The sequence below is a fragment of the Thalassophryne amazonica genome, chromosome 16 (assembly GCF_902500255.1).
Source record: "Thalassophryne amazonica chromosome 16, fThaAma1.1, whole genome shotgun sequence".
Taxonomy (NCBI): domain Eukaryota; kingdom Metazoa; phylum Chordata; class Actinopteri; order Batrachoidiformes; family Batrachoididae; genus Thalassophryne; species Thalassophryne amazonica.
The window spans coordinates 88,949,557-88,969,707 of NC_047118.1; the positions used below are offsets into that span (position 1 = coordinate 88,949,557).

The window sequence follows — 20,151 nt, forward strand, 5'->3', positions numbered from 1 at the left end:
AGTTGCTGAGAGACTGGCGCTTTGTTTGATCAAAATTTTTTCTAAACCTGTGAGGCACATCGAAGTGGACACGGTTCGAAAAATTAAGCTGGTTTTCGGTGAAAGTTTTAACGGCTGAGAGATTTTGAGGTGATACTGTCGCTTTAAGGACTTCCCACGCAGTGGGACGTCGCACAGCGCTCCGAGGCGCCGTCGTCAGCCTGTTTCAAGCTGAAAACCTCCACATTTCAGGCTCTATTGATCCAGGACGTCGTGAGAGAACAAAGTTTCAGAAGAAGTCGGTTTCAGCATTTTATCCGGATATTCCACTGTTAAAGGAGATTTTTTTTTAATGAAAGACGTGCGGATGGATTGCAGCGTCGGCTCGCAGCCGCCGCGATGCTCCGCCTCAGGAAAAACACCTCTGTTGGAAGCCTTAAGGACAAGTTGGAACATGCCCAACTGTTAAACAATTTCTCAGATACTCACTCCACTGAAAGCCATCAAAAGCCGCCTGGATTTTACAAATGGTTATCAACACGGAGGTGTTTTTCCTGTGCCGCACCCGTCCGCACCCGTCCGCACGTCTTTCATAAAAAAATCTCCTTTAACAGTGGAATATCCGGATAAAATGCTGAAACCGACTTCTTCTGAAACTTCTCTGTTCTCTCACGACGTCCTGGATCAATAGAGCCTGAAATGTGGAGGTTTTCAGCTTGAAACAGGCTAACGACGGCGCCTCGGAGCGCTGCGCGACGTCTCGCTCCGTGGGAAGTCCTTAAAGCGACAGTATCACCTCAAAATCTCTCATCAGCCGTTAAAATTTTCACCGAAAACCAGCTTAATTTTTTGAAACGTTTCCACTTCGATGTGCCTCACAGATTTAGAAAATATTTTGATCAAACAAAGCGCCAGTCTCTCAGCAACTTCTCAGACAAAGGAATTCCGACGAGGGGCTGGACGACTCCTCCCACAAGGAGTGCTCACAGGCGGATGGCGTCACCGACAGGCGTGGAAAAACTCATGCATGCGCACGAGGGTTCAAGCATGTCTGACGTAAAAACATATGAATGAAATCCATATAGTTTTTGAAAAAAATAAAAAGGACCTATACTTTATTGACAGCCCTCATATAGTGCCAAATCACAACAGAATTGCCTCAAGGTGCTCCACACAAGTAAGGTCTAACCTTACTAACCCCCAGAGCAGCAGTGATAAGGGAAAAAACTCCCTCTGGGGAAGTGGTTAGCTGTAACTGCTGCTAATATTTTTTCACGGTTTATCGGTTTAGCGTTATAAAACTTAACTTTTCAGCTCGCGGATTAGCAGTTATTGAAGCTGACTTTTTGGTTTGCTGTGCCCACCGCTGATAAAAAGTTGTTGCTACGCGAGGTGATTTTAAAGCGCATCAGAAAATAGAGCTGGTTCAAACCAAAGGACCAGAACAGGCATCCCACTTCTTTTTCATCATCGTCTATCCAGAAAAGCGAACTCTCTGGTAAGTCTCTGATCTTACGTTTCAGAATCTGTCTGGGAAGAATTTCCTCCAAATTGTCTCCACGCACACTCTAGCTGCCCAAATCTGCATTTTATGGTTCTTCTGGACACAGGCTTTCTGAAGTTTTGGGGTGAAAAAAAAAATCAAATATAATGGCAGATTTCACAATTTTGAAATGAGGGGGCGGCCTGTCTTGTGATAACAGCGTGAAGAACAAGTTTACACCTGGTTCACACAGCAAGATAATTATGCCAATTTCTCTTCCGACACTCTTAAGGATGCCCTGACTATCGTGATGGCTATAAAGATAATCTTATCAGATATTCCTGCCATGTGTGGTGCGTTAAGAGTGCTATAGTCTGCTCAGAAGGACGTCAGGGCCGCTCAGACCACGAATCGTGGATATTCAACATGGCTTGTCTTGGCCTGATATCCCAGCGTGTGTGGTGTCCCCTGACCACGAACGAGCACCAAGCCTGCTGAATGTGACGTGTAGCCAATCACAAAGAGAGGTGAAGGATGCATGGATGCATGGAGGGGAATCCAAAATCAAAACAGCAGTTACAGCGCACCGGAAGGTCCGGTGGTCGCGCCGTCTCCACTCCTTTTACCAACGCTTTTTCTTTTTGTATTGTTTTTTTCTCCATTAGAAATAGTCCACAAACTATCTCTGTTGCATCTTCCTTGTCCACCATGTTTGCTTACTCCAAAGTCACGTTTAATCTCAAGAGATTTTGCGAGATTTCCTGTCTGACCTGGGAATGTTCGTGCGTGAAATCTGTGGTGTGTGTTGTCTTCACCGTGTGGCTGCACACCCCGCACTGTACCACCAAAACTGTTAGATCTATGATTTTTATCTCCATGTGTGTGGTCGCTCAGGTATTGGAAACCTACAGACAATTTGGAAATCTTGCCGTGTGAACCAGGCATTAGATGGCGTAAGCGCAGGTGGTCACTGTAATCCTCAGTCAGTCAGGCTGCACCTGAACGTGAGCATAGCCTGTGAAAAACTTTGCTTTACTGGGCTCGACAATAGCACTGGTCTGATGGCCCGGCGGCCTTTTTTTACACGTTCCGGGCCACCACGGGCCAGTGAAGTTCATATTTCACTGGTCCGTATGGGCCAGTAAGAATTAAAATCGCTTTGGGCAAATTTATTAGTCTTACCATGAAGAAATCTGTCAAAATACATGTAGAAATTGAACATTTTCGCTACATCATCCGCCATGTTTGTTGTGGTAGCTACGGTGCATGCGTTGGGCCGTCTTTGTCTCTTTCCGCGCCACTTCGGCAATGTTCCGAACATTGCCGAAGTGCAGACGAACCTGCAGACGAACTTCATCTGCAGGAGCATCTTCTGATGTGGCGCGAATTTCGCTTCAACATCGACGCATCATTTTCGCTTACGCAATATCGATCGCAGTGAATATTATGAATTTCTGATGAAGAGCTGGCTCTAGAGCTGCAACAATTAGAAAATAAAATGGAGGAAGAACTCTCGTCTTTAAGGTTAAAGGACATGTTTCTCAGCCAGGATGAGGTTGATGAAGAGTGTATGGATGAGTGTTTGGGGTGTGAGAGGGTGGAAGGACGTGTTATGCATGAGGAGGACATGTGCACCAAATTATAAATAATCAAATCTCAAGAAACTGACTCAAGAGACTGTCATGGTTATTTGAAATAATTTGTCACAGAAATAAATTTTTACTGGTGAAATCTACTGGGTCAACGCAAGTTGCCAGTTAGAGTATTGTATATTTACTGGGTCAATGTGGCAGCCGTTGGTTCGGCGCGGGCGTGAAAGTATGGGCCAGTGATATTTTCATCTGGGCCAGTAACTTTCAAATTCTACTGGCCCTGTGGGCCAGTGCATAAATTGCCTTATTGTCAAACCCTGCTTTTGGAGGGGTGCGACGATTCACCCAAACTGAGTCCAACAATTTACCCAAACTGACTCCAAATGATCCAAATGGTGTTCAGTTGTTGGACTTCTGTGCTAGTCACAGTTTGTCCAGAGGCGGACTCATCCATTACCCAGGCAGAAGTCACCGAGGTGGTTAGAAAGCTCCTCAGTGGCAAGGCTCCTGGGGTGGATGAAATCCGTCCTGAGTACCTTAAGTCTCTGGATGTTGTGGGACTGTTTTGGCTGACACGCCTCTGCAACATCGCGTGGCAATCGGGGACAGTGCCTCTGGATTGGCAGACCGGGGTGGTGGTCCCGCTGTTTAAGAAGGGGGACTGGAGGGTGTGTTCCAACTATAGGGGGATCACACTCCTCAGCCTCCCCGGTAAGGTCTGTTCCAGAGTACTGGAGAGGAGAATTCGACCGATGGTCGAACCTCGGATTCAGGAGGAGCAGTGTGGTTTTCGTCCTGGTCGCAGCACACTGGACCAGCTCTACACGCTCCATCGGGTGCTCGGAGGGGAGTTTTCCCAACCAGTCCACATGTGTTTTGTGGATCTGGAGAAGGCGTTGGACCGTGTCCCTCGGGGCACCCTGTGGGGAGTAATACGGGGTCCGGGGTCCTTTGCTAAGGGCTATCCGGTCCCTGTACGACCGCAGCAGGAGCTTGGTTTGCATTGCCGGTAGTAAGTCAAACCTGTTTCCAGTGCACGTTGGCCTCCGCCAGGGCTGCCCTTTGTCACCGGTTCTGTTCATTATCTTTATGGACAGAATTTCTAGGCGCAGCCATGGTGTAGAGGGTGTCTGGTTTGGGAACTACAGAATCTCGTCTCTGCTGTTTGCGGATGATGTGGTTCTGTTGGTTTCGTCAAATCAGGACCTTCAGCGTGCACTGGGGCGGTTTGCAGCCGAGTGTGGGGCGTCCGGGATGAAAATCAGCACCTCCAAATCCGAGGCCATGGTTCTCGACCGGAAAAAGGTGCTTTGCCCTCTTCAGGTCAGTGGAGTGTCCTTGTCTCAAATGGAGGAGTTTAAGTATCTCGGGGTCTTGTTCACGAGTGAGGGACGGATGGAGCGTGAGATCGATAGACGATCGGTGCAGCGTCTGCAGTGATGCGGTCGCTGTATCGGACCGTCGTGGTGAAGAGAGAGCTGAGTAGGGGGGCAAATCTCTCGATTTACCGATCGATCTACGTTCCGATCCTCACCTATGGTCAGGAGATTTGGCTCATGACCGAAAGAATGAGATCGCGGGTACAAGCGGCCGAGATGAGTTTCCTCCGCAGGGTGGCTGGGCGCTCCTTTAGAGAGAGGGTGAGTAGCTCGGTCACTTGGGAGGAGCTCGGAGTCAAGCCACTGGTCCTCCACGTCGAAAGGAGTCAGTTGAGGGGCATCTTTTCCGGATGCCCCGTGGACGCCTCGCTGGAGAGGTGTTCCGGGCATGTCCCATTGGGAGGAGGCCCCGGGGAAGACCCATGACACGCTGGAAGGATTACATCTCTCGGCTGGCTTGGGAAGGCCTTGGGGTTCCCCCGGAGGAGCTGGGGGACGTGTCTGTGGATCGGGAGGTCTGGGCAGCTTTGCTTGAGCTGCTGCCCCCGCGACCCGACTCCAGATAAAGCGGAAGAAAATGGATGGATGGATGGATGACTCCAAATGACTAACTGAAATACTGTTGGGCCCCCTTCATACACAGTGCAAAGTTTGGTCAAAGTGCGCATGAAGCAGGAATCGTGTGCAAAACGTGTAAAATCATCACTGCCTCGTACACCTGTTGCCACAACTATTTGCACACAGCAGCGGCTGAAAGACAGAGTGTGCGCTGTGGGAACCTATTGATCCCTCTCACAGCAGTTGTCGGCCAATTTCCAGCTGACACACACGAACATCTAACTCCGCTCGCATAGCACTTAGAAAATGTCTGGCCATTTGCACTCTTGGCACGACAACATACTGCAGACAGTCACTGTTGTGCTGGCAGTGAAATTTGTCCAAGTTCCCCACGAGTGTGGCTTTGGTGTGTGTGCTAAAGTGGCTGTGGAGATCTGTCATTCTGGACAAGACGTACTGTGTTTGGACAGACATGGACTAACAACTGCCCAGTGTGTGTGTGTGTGTGTCTGTTTGCTGTCATCACATGGACATAAATAAATACATATATCGCTGTGGCGATATATACTGTGGGCTGCAGCATGCGCGTGCTCACTCGCTGCAGCCCATTGATAGGGTGCCCCCAGGCTGAAACCGACCGTCAGATCCGATTTGTTTTGCCTGCTTGATAAGAGGGATTCAATATAAAATGCTGTGTTTTTTATGGTGTATGGTTTTATTTTTTAAATACGTCCATCTCTTTGTTGATTTCAGGCATTTTCCCCACACCGTTTACAGGCGAGTTACGGTAGTTCAGCAGTAAAGTTTCTGGCTGCCAATCAGTAAAGTGCAGGTATGAATCCCGTGGGTGGTATGTTGTTGTTTTTTTTTGTGTGGTGTTTACTTTTTATTATTTATTCCACATAAGCGGTGCAATGTGGTTCCACAGGTACCACCTGGTTTGTATTTTTTATTTATTCCACACATGCGGTGTGGTGCACCTCACACTGTGTTCCTCCTCAAAAGACATAGTCGCATGCACGTACCCTTGCACCGGGATCGTGCATGCCTGCCCGTCGGCGTGATGTTTCGTGGGTGCACTAATTTGAACTTTTTCACACTGTTTTTGCCGTATTCGACCAAACTTCGCACTATGTGTGAAGGGGCTTTTATTTATTTTTGGAAATGCTCTCTGTTCTCAATACAGTACATGAAGCGCTCGCTCTCTCTCCTCCCTCCGTCTTGCTGTCTCTTTAGAATGCTGAAACACTAAACAAGGGATGTTTAAGTCTGTTTGTGAGTACTGGCAATTTTTTATTTTGGGGGGGCGACATATAGTGGACTCCAAACTTTAAGGCCCTGTCACACCTTGACGTATGCCATGGGTTAAAGTTCTCCGTCACCACGATGGATTTTCGTCATTTGGAAAATTTAACCACACAAGCTGTCAGACTTGAACGTGTTGAAAGGAAACACAACTCAAACATATCACAGAAAATGACCACGTAGAAGCACTGAATTTCTTTCCTGCACAGGAGAGAGCTGACAGCAAGAACCCCTCCCTCACCGTTTCACCACTCGGCTCTGAAGCGCCGCCCCATCTCTCCCTGCTTTTATTGAGACAAAGACAGATACGGAAAAATAGTATAAAAACATCTTGGAGTTTTAAAGTCTGTTCTCATACAGATATACGAGGTCTGTTAGAAAAGTATCTGACCTTATTTATTTATTTTTTTCAAAAACCTGATGGATTTGAATCACGTGTGCTTGCATGAGCCAACCTTGAACCTTCCTGCGCATGCGTGATTTTTTTCATGCCTGTCGGTTGCGTCATTTGCTTGTAAACAGCCTTTGTGTGAGGATGGGTGGAGTCTCTCGTCTGAGTTTCTTTGCAAGGAAATGGTGGAACGACTGGAGCAGCGCGACTGCATCAAATTTTGCCAAAAACTGGGAGACAGCCAGGTGGAAACCATTCGGATTATTCACACGGCTTTCGGTGACGATCCTCTGGACATCACACAGATTAAGGAGCGGTACAACCGGTTTAAAGACGGCCGCACAACGGTGGAGAGCGCGCCGCACTCTGGTCGGCATCAACATGCTGAAATGACCAGATCATTTCCAAAGTGAATGCTGTGGTGGTGTGGGGCTGTCGTGTGACTATCCAAGAAAGTGCGGAAGAGGTGGACATCAGCACATTTTCGGCACATTCCACTTTGACAGAAGATTTGGCCATGAAAAGGAGTGACGGTGAAATTCATGCCACTCCCGACGGAGCAAAAGCGCCACCGTGTTCAAGTCTCACAGGACATGCTGGACTCCAAAAAATGATGCCCAAATCTTCCACCATTCGGATGACTCAGACGGCTTAGGGTTAGCTTGGCTTTCTGTGGCTTTTCAGTCGTGTGACTATCCGAGAAATTGTGGTAGAGCTGGGCATGTCAGGGCATGTCCTGTGAGACTTCAACACGAAGGTGCTTTTGCTGCGCCATCAGCTTCGTGGCAAAGCCATTGCCATGAATTTCGCCGCTGCTCCTTTTCATGGCCAAATCTTCTGTCACAGTGGAATGTGCCGAAAAAGTGCTGATGTCCACCTCTTCCGCAATTTCTCGGATAGTCACACGACGGTCCCACATCACCACAGTGTTCACTTTGGAAATGATCTGGTCATTTCAGCATGTTGATGGCCGACCGGAGTGCGGCGCGCCCTCCACCGTTGTGCGGCCGTCTTTAAACTGGTTGTACTGCTTCTTAATCTGTGTGATGCCCAGAGGATCGTCACCGAAAGCCGTCTGAATAATCCGAATGGTTTCCACCTGGCTGTCTCCCAGTTTGTGGCAAAATTTGAAGCAGTCGTGCTGCTCCAGTTGTTCCACCATTTCCTTGCAAAGAAACTCCGATGAGAGACTCCACCCATCCTCACACAAAGGCTGCTTACAAGCAAATGACGCAACCAACAGGCGTGAAAAAAATCACGCATGCGCACGAAGGTTCAAGGTTGGCTCATGCAAGCACATGTGATTAAAATCCATCAGGTTTTTGAAAAAAAAAAAAAAATAAGGTCGGATACTTTTCTAACAGACCTCGTAACATTATGTTGTGAATTTTCTTACAGAGTTCTGGCTAGCTTTCACAGGGTGTAGTGTTCTTGTTCAAGGCCATTCAGCTAATTAAACGTACTACTGTGCTCAGTAAGCAAGATTTACACTCTGATATTTTTCAAGGCAGTAAGAGGGCATTTTACCGTGTGAAATGCTCATCGGTTCATTTAAAATGTAAAATCACACAAACATACAACGTATATGGAAAATCAGGATATACGAGGTCTATTCGAAAAGTATCCGACCTTATTATTTTTTTTCAAAAACCATATGGATTTGAATCACGTGTGATTGCGTCAGAGACTGGCAGCTGGAAACCGGAGGTGTTCCTTTGTCTCGCTCCACCAGCAAATCGGTCGTGACGCGCGAAGCCTCCGCTCGGCTTTCCATGACAAAATCTCTTGTTAAAAGTGAAATCTGCCGGAAAATGGCTGATGTCCAGCTCTTGTGATAACCAGAGAAAGTGCACACGACGGTCTCTGATCCACAGAGCCATCCGTTTAGAAATGATCCGGTGGTTTGTGGCTCTCGATGGTGGCACGGAGCGCGGCGCGCCGAGCGTCCTTAAAGCTGTAGTAACAGTCCTTATTCTCTGTGAAGCCCGTAAAATTTTCACCGAAAGCCAGATAAATTTTTCTAATGGTTTCCAGCTGCCAGTCTCGAACAGTTTCTGAAAAAATTCTGATGGGGGAAAAAAGCCCAAATCATTCCGCCATTTCCTGACAATGAAAATCCGCCGAGGGGGTGGACCGCTCCTCACTCAAAGCCTGCTCACAGGCGAATGACGCAACCGACAGGCGTGGAAAAACTCACGCATGCGCACAAGGGTTCAAGCTTGTCTGACGCAATCACACGTGATTCAAATCCATATGGTTTTTGAACAAAATAATAAGGTCGGATACTTTTCTAATAGACCTCGTAAAATTGGTAACATATATTTACAACCTAACACAAACGCGCACGCACGTTGTCGTGCGTGTTTTGGGGCCAAAATTATGATAGTCTCACTGTCAAAGCAACATCCCATTCTGCGCTAATCAAAGCAGCAGCAGTGTTAGTGTGGATGGCGCTGCACCGTGGAGGAAGGGACTGTGTGAATTTTCACTCCTCTCCACTCTGTTTACTACTTACCATGAACCACGGTCCTTCTCCTCCCTGTCTTCGTGGGAACATTGGCAGACCTTCCCCAAGTAGAGCAGGGTGTGGCTTTGCTTTGAACCAATGAAGCAATGCTTTGATCTTCTGCCTCATTGGTTCTTTGTTTTATTTCGCTTTATCTTAATTTTTCCCTGCTAAAACCCTTAAGAGCATATATCTAGCATACATCTATAATATTTACCTTTTTTATGTTAAACCGACCTGTTATGGTCTTCTGAAACAGTTGTTAGATGTTTGATACCCATGATCAATAATGTGTTTTACTTCACAGTTTGAAGTGACTTTTATTTGTTTCAGAGGGCTTCATACCCATTAAAATTCACCAGAATATACAAAATTTGACTTGCTCTTTTAAAAAAAATTCTGGGGGAGTACCCTCAGACACCCCCAGAATCAAGACTACACCCCGTCCCACACCACCCTTTTATGTACCTTTATGTTCAGGTTTGCATTCTTTTTATGCTTTGTCTCTCTCTTCTTAGAGGCTATTTAGGATACATTTGTATACTGTATAATGTGTTTATTGTATTTATTGAGGGCAAAAGAGTGTGTGCCCCACAACACCACATTTTAGAGAATTACTGGCATTGATTTTTGCCAGGAAAAAATTTCAGTCGGATGAAAAGTTATTGCTTTAACTCATGGCGTATATGACCGTATTATAAACGCTGGCACATGCTGTCGTATGTCTAATAAATTAATGCAGCTGTCACACCTTGACGATTATCCAGCGTATGCCGACAGCCCCGTTTCCACCCAGTGCTTCGGGTTGATACTGCATGGTGTGATGCAGGTCAGAAAACGAGTAATTAACATTAACTAATAGTTAAATAATTAACATTATTTTATTTTTATTTTCATTTTTTATTTTGGTGTCCATTATCATTGTGTACAGAATTCTGATGAGTAAACTGGCTGTGGGAAATGCTGCTGTGGATGAATGGAGTGCTGTGACTCTTTAAATGTTGAAAGTACTGGCTGCTTCCTGATCAGCGAATGATCAGACCTGATCAGGTCATCACAGACCTGAATAATGAAACGCTGTGATGATTTAAACTTTTAAAGTGCCAGTCAACCGTGATCAGGTGTGATCTGAATGATGTGCTCTTTGATCTGTCAGTGATCACCAACAGCGACGGCGCTGATTGATTGATCAGGTCATCTGATGATCACACCATAGCGATGGCGCTTTTAAAGTTTAAATGAGTAAATCTGAGCTGTCAAAGTGTTCGGTGGAGTCTGGACTGCAGTCTTTGTTTTAGGTCCTCTCTTGTGAGTTATAAACTCTGCTGGTACTTTAATCTGTTTGTCCTGTACTGGAAACTGGGCAGGTGGTGTTTTTGGGAGCCAGGTAAGTTTGAGTGGCAGTTGTCCTTCTCGAGTCCTGAGAACATTGAAGCCATTTTGGAGTCCCAATTCAGAGCTTTGTTTAGTACATTCAGAACACAGGTCTTAAGAGTTATGCACTTTTTAAGCATAATGTTACAGTTTGCCAAACTTGGAAACAAGAAACTGTTTCATCAGAGTGGAGTTCCTGAAATCTGAGTCTTGGGCGTCTTTTTGTGTGTAGGATTTGGAGCAGTACGCCACCAGCTACAGTGGATTAATGCGGATCGAGAGGCTCCAGTTCATTGCAGAGCACTGCCCCCAGCTCCGCGTAGAAGCCCTTAAAATGGCCCTGTCCTTCGTCCAGAGGACCTTCAATGTTGACACGTATGAAGAAATCCATCGCAAACTCACAGAGGCCACACGGTATGTCATAGCTGTCCTGACCGGTGATTCTGGTCCTGACTAGTTGCCATGTCCAGCTGTTCTCCACCTCAAATGGCTACTGACAGTCTAGCTACTCAGCTGCAAGGACTAGTGATTTTGCAGAAACTCCCAAACAGCCAACTTAGTGATAGACAAAAATTAACACTTCTGCACAAACGCCATACTCCGTTTGGGGGAGTAGGGCGAGTCAAGGGTTCAGGTCATGGAGTGTAGTGGCAGCCATTTTTTCCCCTCTGATCTCCATCTGTCTCATTCATTCGCGTACCCTTTCACAAGCAAAACCGCACTTCAGTCACTCAAAAGTTTAAATGACAACATTTCAGAAGTCTGTTTTGTGTCTAAACAAACCAATAATTTAGGAACTTCAATGATTGGAAGGGGAAACAAGCCAGTGATAGGCCTGTCACAATGATTACTATATCCACTTATTTGGTGGGCTTGATGTAGGGCCCTGTCACATCTTGACATTTCAATCAATCAGTTTTATTTATATAGCGCCAAATCACAACAAACAGTTGCCCCAAGGCGCTTTATATTGTAAGGCAAGGCCATACAATAATTACGTAAGGATCTGGTTAGACACCATGTTTCTAAGATTTGTGGGGCCAAGTACAATAACTTCAGTTTTATCTGAATTTAAAAGCAGGAAATTAGAGGTCATCCATGTCTTTATGTCTGTAAGACAATCCTGCAGTTTAGCTAATTGGTGTGTGTCCTCTGGCTTCATGGATAGATAAAGCTGGGTATCATCTGCGTAACAATGAAAATTTAAGCAATGCCGTCTAATAATACTGCCTAAGGGAAGCATGTATAAAGTGAATAAAATTGGTCCTAGCACAGAACCTTGTGGAACTCCATAATTAACCTTAGTCTGTGAAGAAGATTCCCCATTTACATGAACAAATTGTATTCTATTAGATAAATATGATTCAAACCAGCGCAGTGCCTTTAATACCTATGGCATGCTCTAATCTCTGTAATAAAATTTTATGGTCAACAGTATCAAAAGCAGCACTGAGGTCTAACAGAACAAGCACAGAGATGAGTCCACTGTCTGAGGCCATAAGATCATTTGTAACCTTCACTAATGCTCTTTCTGTGCTATGATGAATTCTAAAACCTGACTGAAACTCTTCAAATAGACCATTCCTCTGCAGATGATCAGTTAGCTGTTTTACAACTACCCTTTCAAGAATTTTTGAGAGAAAAGGAAGGTTGGAGATTGGCCTATAATTAGCTAAGATAGCTGGGTCAAGTGATGGCTTTATAAGTAATGGTTTAATTACTGCCACCTTAAAAGCCTGTGGTACATAGCCAACTAATAAAGATAGATTGATCATATTTAAGATCGAAGCATTAAATAATGGTAGGGCTTCCTTGAGCAGCCTGGCAGCAGAATTTGATTTTTGCCGTGAAAACTCTTGCTTGCCTCTACTGGTGGTTGGCTCTCACTGCGGTATTGTATCACTTCCTGTTCCGGAGCACAGCGGTGTTTTTCTGTATCTGTTAGCTGTTTAATCTGCGCAGTTAGATTGATCTAGTTATCTAGATTACGATTTGTTTCCCAGTGTAATCTTTACGTGCCTTAACTAAAGCACTCCTTCTGCTGAATCACCTCTAAATTATTTACACATTATTCACTTTGCGTGTTTTTAGGAATCCGCTAGCTTAGTGTAGCTACTAGCTCTTAGCCGATTTAGCATGGCGGCTTCTCCTGTCTCTCCCGCACTTTTCTGCTCTGGGTGTGAAATGTTTAGTTATTCCTCGGCCTCCTTTAGCAGTAACGGTACTTGTAATAAGTGTAGCTTATTCGTAGCTTTGGAGGCCAGGCTGGGCGAATTGGAGACTCGGCTCTGCACCGTGGAAAATTCTACAGCTAGCCAGGCCCCTGTAGTCGGTGCGGATCAAGGTAGCTTAGACGCCGTTAGTTACCCCCTGGCAGATCCCGAGCAGCCGGGAAAGCAGGCCGACTGGGTGACTGTGAGGAGGAAGCGTAGTTCTAAACAGAAGCCCCGTGTACACCGCCAACCCGTTCACATCTCTAACCGTTTTTCCCCACTCGGCGACACACCCGCCGAGGATCAAACTCTGGTTATTGGCGACTCTGTTTTGCGAAATGTGAAGTTAGCGACACCAGCAACCATAGTCAGTTGTCTTCCGGGGGCCAGAGCAGGCGACATTGAAGGAAATTTGAAACTGCTGGCTAAGGCTAAGCGTAAATTTGGTAAGATTGTAATTCACGTCGGCAGTAATGACACCCGGTTACGTCAATCGGAGGTCACTAAAATTAACATTAAATTGGTGTGTAACTTTACAAAAACAATGTCAGACTCTGTAGTTTTCTCTGAGCCCCTCCCCAATCAGACCGGGAGTGACATGTTTAGCCGCATGTTCTCCTTGAATTGCTGGCTGTCTGAGTGGTGTCCAAAAAATGAGGTGGGCTTCATAGATAATTGGCAAAGCTTCTGGGGAAAACCTGGTCTTGTTAGGAGAGACGGCATCCATCGCACTTTGGATGGAGCAGCTCTCATTTCTAGAAATCTGGCCAATTTTCTTAAATCCTCCAAACCGTGACTATCCAGGGTTGGGACCAGGAAGCAGAGTTGTAGTCTTACACACCTCTCTGCAGCTTCTCTCCCCCTGCCATCCCCTCATTACCCCATCCCCGTAGAGACGGTGCCTGCTCCCAGACTACCAATAACCAGCAAAAATCTATTTAAGCATAAAAATTCAAAAAGAAAAATAATATAGCACCTTCAACTGCACCACAGACTAAAACAGTTAAATGTGGTCTATTAAACATTAGGTCTCTCTCTTCTAAGTCCCTGTTGGTAAATGATATAATAATTGATCAACATATTGATTTATTCTGCCTTACAGAAACATGGCTACAGCAGGATGAATATGTTAGTTTAAATGAGTCAACACCCCCGAGTCACACTGTCAGAATGCTCGTAGCACGGGCCGGGGCGGAGGATTAGCAGCAATCTTCCATTCCAGCTTATTAATTAATCAAAAACCCAGACAGAGCTTTAATTCATTTGAAAGCTTGACTCTTAGTCTTGTCCATCCAAATTGGAAGTCCCAAAAACCAGTTTTATTTGTTATTATCTATCGTCCACCTGGTCGTTACTGTGAGTTTCTCTATGAATTTTCAGACCTTTTGTCTGACTTGGTGCTTAGCTCAGATAAGACAATTATAGTGGGCGATTTTAACATCCACACAGATGCTGAGAATGACAGCCTCAACACTGCATTTAATCTATTATTAGACTCTATTGGCTTTGCTCAAAAAGTAAATGAGTCCACCCACCACTTTAATCATATCTTAGATCTTGTTCTGACTTATGGTATGGAAATAGAAGACTTAACAGTATTCCCTGAAAACTCCCTTCTGTCTGATCATTTCTTAATAACATTTACATTTAGTCTGATGGACTACCCAGCAGTGGGGAATAAGTTTCATTACACTAGAAGTCTTTCAGAAAGCGCTGTAACTATGTTTAAGGATATGATTCCTTCTTTATGTTCTCTGCCATATACCAACACAGTGCAGAGTAGCTACCTAAACTCTGTAAGTGAGATAGAGTATCTCATCAATAGTTTTACATCCTCATTGAAGACAACTTTGGATGCTGTAGCTCCTCTAAAAAAGAGAGCTTTAAATCAGAAGTGCCTGACTCCGTGGTATAACTCACAAACTCGTAGCTTAAAGCAGATAACCCGTAAGTTGGAGAGGAAATGGCGTCTCACTAATTTAGAAGATCTTCACTTAGCCTGGAAAAAGAGTCTGTTGCTCTATAAAAAAGCCCTCCGTAAAGCTATGACATCTTTCTACTCATCACTAATTGAAGAAAATAAGAACAATCCCAGGTTTCTTTTCAGCACTGTAGCCAGGCTGACAAAGAGTCAGAGCTCTATTGAGCTCAGTATTCCATTAACTTTAACTAGTAATGACTTCATGACTTTCTTTGCTAACAAAATTTTAACTATTAGAGAAAAAATTACTCATAACCATCCCAAAGACGTATCGTTATCTTTGGCTGCTTTCAGTGATGCCGGTATTTGGTTAGACTCTTTCTCTCCGATTGTTCTGTCTGAGTTATTTTCATTAGTTACTTCATCCAAACCATCAACATGCTTATTAGACCCCATTCCTACCAGGCTGCTCAAGGAAGCCCTACCATTATTTAATGCTTCGATCTTAAATATGATCAATCTATCTTTGTTAGTTGGCTATGTACCACAGGCTTTTAAGGTGGCAGTAATTAAACCATTACTTAAAAAGCCATCACTTGACCCAGCTATCTTAGCTAATTATAGGCCAATCTCCAACCTTCCTTTTCTCTCAAAAATTCTTGAAAGGGTAGTTGTAAAACAGCTAACTGATCATCTGCAGAGGAATGGTCTATTTGAAGAGTTTCAGTCAGGTTTTAGAATTCATCATAGTACAGAAACAGCATTAGTGAAGGTTACAAATGATCTTCTTATGGCCTCGGACAGTGGACTCATCTCTGTGCTTGTTCTGTTAGACCTCAGTGCTGCTTTTGATACTGTTGACCATAAAATTTTATTACAGAGATTAGAGCATGTCATAGGTATTAAAGGCACTGCGCTGCGGTGGTTTGAATCATATTTGTCTAATAGATTACAATTTGTTCATGTAAATGGGGAATCTTCTTCACAGACTAAAGTTAATTATGGAGTTCCACAAGGTTCTGTGCTAGGACCAATTTTATTCACTTTATACATGCTTCCCTTAGGCAGTATTATTAGACGGTATTGCTTAAATTTTCATTGTTACGCAGATGATACCCAGCTTTATCTATCCATGAAGCCAGAGGACACACACCAATTAGCTAAACTGCAGGATTGTCTTACAGACATAAAGACATGGATGACCTCTAATTTCCTGCTTTTAAACTCAGATAAAACTGAAGTTATTGTACTTGGCCCCACAAATCTTAGAAACATGGTGTCTAACCAGATCCTTACTCTGGATGGCATTACCCTGACCTCTAGTAATACTGTGAGAAATCTTGGAGTCATTTTTGATCAGGATATGTCATTCAAAGCGCATATTAAACAAATATGTAGGACTGCTTTTTTGCATTTACGCAATATCTCTAAAATCAGAAAGGTCTTGTCTCAGAGTGATGCTGAAAAACTAATTCATGCATTTATTTCCTCTAGGCTGGACTATTGTAATTCATTATTATCAGGTTGTCCTAAAAGTTCCCTAAAAAGCCTTCAGTTAATTCAAAATGCTGCAGCTAGAGTACTAACGGGGACTAGAAGGAGAGAGCATATTTCACCCATATTGGCCTCTCTTCATTGGCTTCCTGTTAATTCTAGAATAGAATTTAAAATTCTTCTTCTTACTTATAAGGTTTTGAATAATCAGGTCCCATCTTATCTTAGGGACCTCGTAGTACCATATCACCCCAATAGAGCGCTTCGCTCTCAGACTGCAGGCTTACTTGTAGTTCCTAGGGTTTGTAAGAGTAGAATGGGAGGCAGCTTTCAGCTTTCAGGCTCCTCTCCTGTGGAACCAGCTCCCAATTCAGATCAGGGAGACAGACACCCTCTCTACTTTTAAGATTAGGCTTAAAACTTTCCTTTTTGCTAAAGCTTATAGTTAGGGCTGGATCAGGTGACCCTGAACCATCCCTTAGTTATGCTGCTATAGACGTAGACTGCTGGGGGGTTCCCATGATGCACTGTTTCTTTCTCTTTTTGCTCTGTATGCACCACTCTGCATTTAATCATTAGTGATCGATCTCTGCTCCCCTCCACAGCATGTCTTTTTCCTGGTTCTCTCCCTCAGCCCCAACCAGTCCCAGCAGAAGACTGCCCCTCCCTGAGCCTGGTTCTGCTGGAGGTTTCTTCCTGTTAAAAGGGAGTTTTTCCTTCCCACTGTAGCCAAGTGCTTGCTCACAGGGGGTCGTTTTGACCGTTGGGGTTTTACATAATTATTGTATGGCCTTGCCTTACAATATAAAGCACCTTGGGGCAACTGTTTGTTGTGATTTGGCGCTATATAAAAAAAAAGAAAAAAAAAAAAAAGAATATGGACCAGGAGGCCTATATACAGTGACAAAGTAATACTGCTGATTTGTAACGCTACTTTTCTTCAGCCACGACAAGGAACTAAAGTATTTTCAGATGTCATTTTCCAAAATCAGGAGGCTTTATGTGGATAAGTTTTCATCAGGCTGTGATGATGAATCCGACTGAAACGAACAGGTCAGATTAAGATATTTGCTCCGTGTGTGAATGGTTTTAATATTTGATACAGTCTGTTCACATGAGGACTGCAGCTTTCAGCCAATTAATGGACAGCATTAATGGGCGTATTTCAACTTACGTATGAGTAAATTACAAGAAATGTGTGTCAACAGTCGCATAACTCTCCTACAGTTTATGTCCCATGTATGTCTGATGCATGAGTCATATGCTGGCATACACAAAAATAATGGGCATGGGGTGGGGGGGTGTTAGTGTTGTACTCTCTAATTGTGGTCATCACAGAGTCTTTAAAATGGCTATTTCAAAGCATTTTTTTTTTTTTTACGACATTGTGCAAGTTTTATATATCCGCAGACACTGATCTGTATACAGAACAGTGTCTGCAGAACTCTGCGGAGGAAAATGCCTCACTCAGTGTCTGTTATGACAATTGTCGTAAAGCGTGACTTGTTGGTTGCTACGGCGATGCTGAGTGCTTGGCTGCTACAAGGTGCTGTTCTTAAGCTAAAAGTAGCATGTGGACATCACATACTTTTAGAGCTGTCAAGTTTTTAATAAAAGAATTTTGCGGCATGTCTGTGTCACACAAGATGGTCTGTGTCACAGACCATCTTGTGTGACACAGAAAGATGTCACAGTGTGAGAAAGATGGTTTGAAAAAGTTTGATAAGGACTCCAGAATCCATGGAATTGGCGCTGGCTTGAATTTAGTCGTCTTCATGAACACATCCGAAAGATAAAAGAAACTGGAAAAGCGAAATGCATTTTGTGCCCTCAGGAAATATGGTAAGATTTTGTTTTTTCTCTCCATGGAAAATAAATATTGTGCCGTTCAAACAGGATTGAGTGATTACGTGGATTTACTGGAATTTACACAAGAATGTAAGTGACTTTTTAACTATAAATTAAGTTATTGATATTTTACCATGTTTTTCAAAATATTCTACAAGCTTTAGCTATGGTTTTTGAAATGCTTCAGGGGTAGAGAAATCCACTGGTTCGAGGTCACAGACAAGTAATTTTTGGCCTGTCTAGTAAATATTTTCCCCTGCTAGACCGATGTCTTGTTAAAAATATTGTCAGTCTGTGATTAAAAGTGTTCACAAGTCGGACGATTTTTTTTCTTTCAAACTTGCGCCTTAAATAGCTGAGCCATTCAGAGATTACAACAGAGTTTTAGACCAGCCTTCAGTCAATTTTTGAAAAATATGGCAGAAAAATGGTAAATGGGCTGCATTTATATTAGACACTGGCTAATAACTGGTTTCACAGTATACCGCGGTATGAAAAAGCCACAGTATCAAAACCACTAAAAGTTTCTGTTATATCATCCCTACGGTATGAGCAGGTTATGAGATTTCTTGACAGGCCGAGTGGAGGCGGCCGCCTTTCCCCCTGGTGCGCACCTCTGTCTCTGTTTACAAACAGGCAGCTAACGTTAGCTAGCTCTGCATCATGGCTGAAGGAGGTGAAGCCTGCACTGCACTTTTCTCTCCGTCTAAAAGGACCAAGTCGGCTTTTTCATTTTATTTTCCACGGAATAGCCCTTCAGACCAAAAATGGTGGCAACAAAGCACCGTAGCTATGGCCTGTGTCGGACTCGGAGTGATTCAAGATATCCGGAAGGAATAAACTTTATCCCATCTTTGAAACCACTGAGAAGTACAAGCGGTGGACTCGAGTTGTGCTTGTGGTCGACAAAATTTCTCCCACAAACATGTCAAGAAGGACAAATACGTACATCGATTCCAAGCACTTTGTTGGTGAAGCTGGGCCAATATTGAGCATCCGGAGTTCTGGACGTTATTCCAGCCACGTTTCTCCCAAAGCAAGTAAGTTATGTTTCCCACAGGGCAGATAATGTCTAAAAGAGTGACAATTATTTTGGTATTTTCTCTAAAGTTTATCACTGGTATTAGTGCTCGTAGCGATAGACATCACGTCAATTAGTGCGCCTGAATCCCGCGCGCTTCATATGCTTAAAAAAAGCATATGAAGCATAAAAGCATATTATATATTTTAAAGCTATATATAATACAGTGAGACCGTAATATTTTTTTTCCCACCGTTATCATACCGTCTAAATCTCATGCCGGCCCATGCCTAATTTATATAGCGCTTTTCCATCTGCATTAGAAGCTCAAAGCGCTTTACAATAATGCCTCACATTCACCCCGATGTCACGGTGATGCCATACCTTGCCCAAAGGCCCTTAGTGATTTTCCCGTCAGGCTGGGATTTGAACCAAGGATCATCTGGTCTCAAGCCCAGTGCTTCAACACTAGACCATCACCTCCTGTGTTAGTACGGCTTGCTGGAAGCCGTCTAGAATGTGGAGCTTATCGAATGGTGCTTGTGTGCGTGTGTGTGCGCAGAGCTGGTCAGTCAGCTGACAGACGGGGGAGGGGCTGAAGGGAGCAGCGTCTGAGTGCGCAGGTTCTCACATTAAGCAGGTGAGAACTCTGAACTTTAATAAGCTTTTATTTTTTTAAAGTAGCGTGAGTTAATGTAGTTTTATATTAAGCACTGTGGGAAGTTAGCTGTACCTTCTCAAAAAGATGACCAGGCATCACGTTTCTCCTATTTGTTGCTTTCTTTACTTTGAACAAAGGACAAAGATTACAACCTCATTACAGGACGTACTCGCTCTTCTTTTTTTTTTTTCTTCTCTTTTCACAGAACTGCAGTTTCTTTCTTAATATTAACAGGTGCATATTGCCACCTTGTGGTCAGTAGAAACGACTGTCAATCAGTCTGAAACATTAACTTTGGTGCTCCTTCACTGAGAACACATTTTTACCCTTTAACTGAATGTAAATGTCATTAACTGCTGCATCAATGAAACAGATACAATAAGCACAAAATGTGACTGAGGAGAAAAGAAAAACAAATGAGTTCCA

The 20,151-nt window shown here is 44.0% G+C and overlaps 1 protein-coding gene across 2 annotated transcripts in view; it reads left to right on the plus strand.

Moving 5' to 3' along the window:
- Positions 1–20,151, plus strand: part of gps1 (G protein pathway suppressor 1) — an 85,133-nt gene that overhangs the window by 30,307 nt on the left and 34,675 nt on the right. For both annotated transcript variants that reach the window (XM_034190390.1, XM_034190391.1), the window contains exon 3: positions 10,800–10,981. In XM_034190390.1, the coding sequence (XP_034046281.1) occupies positions 10,800–10,981 (182 nt within the window). The remainder of the gene's footprint in view (positions 1–10,799; positions 10,982–20,151) is intronic.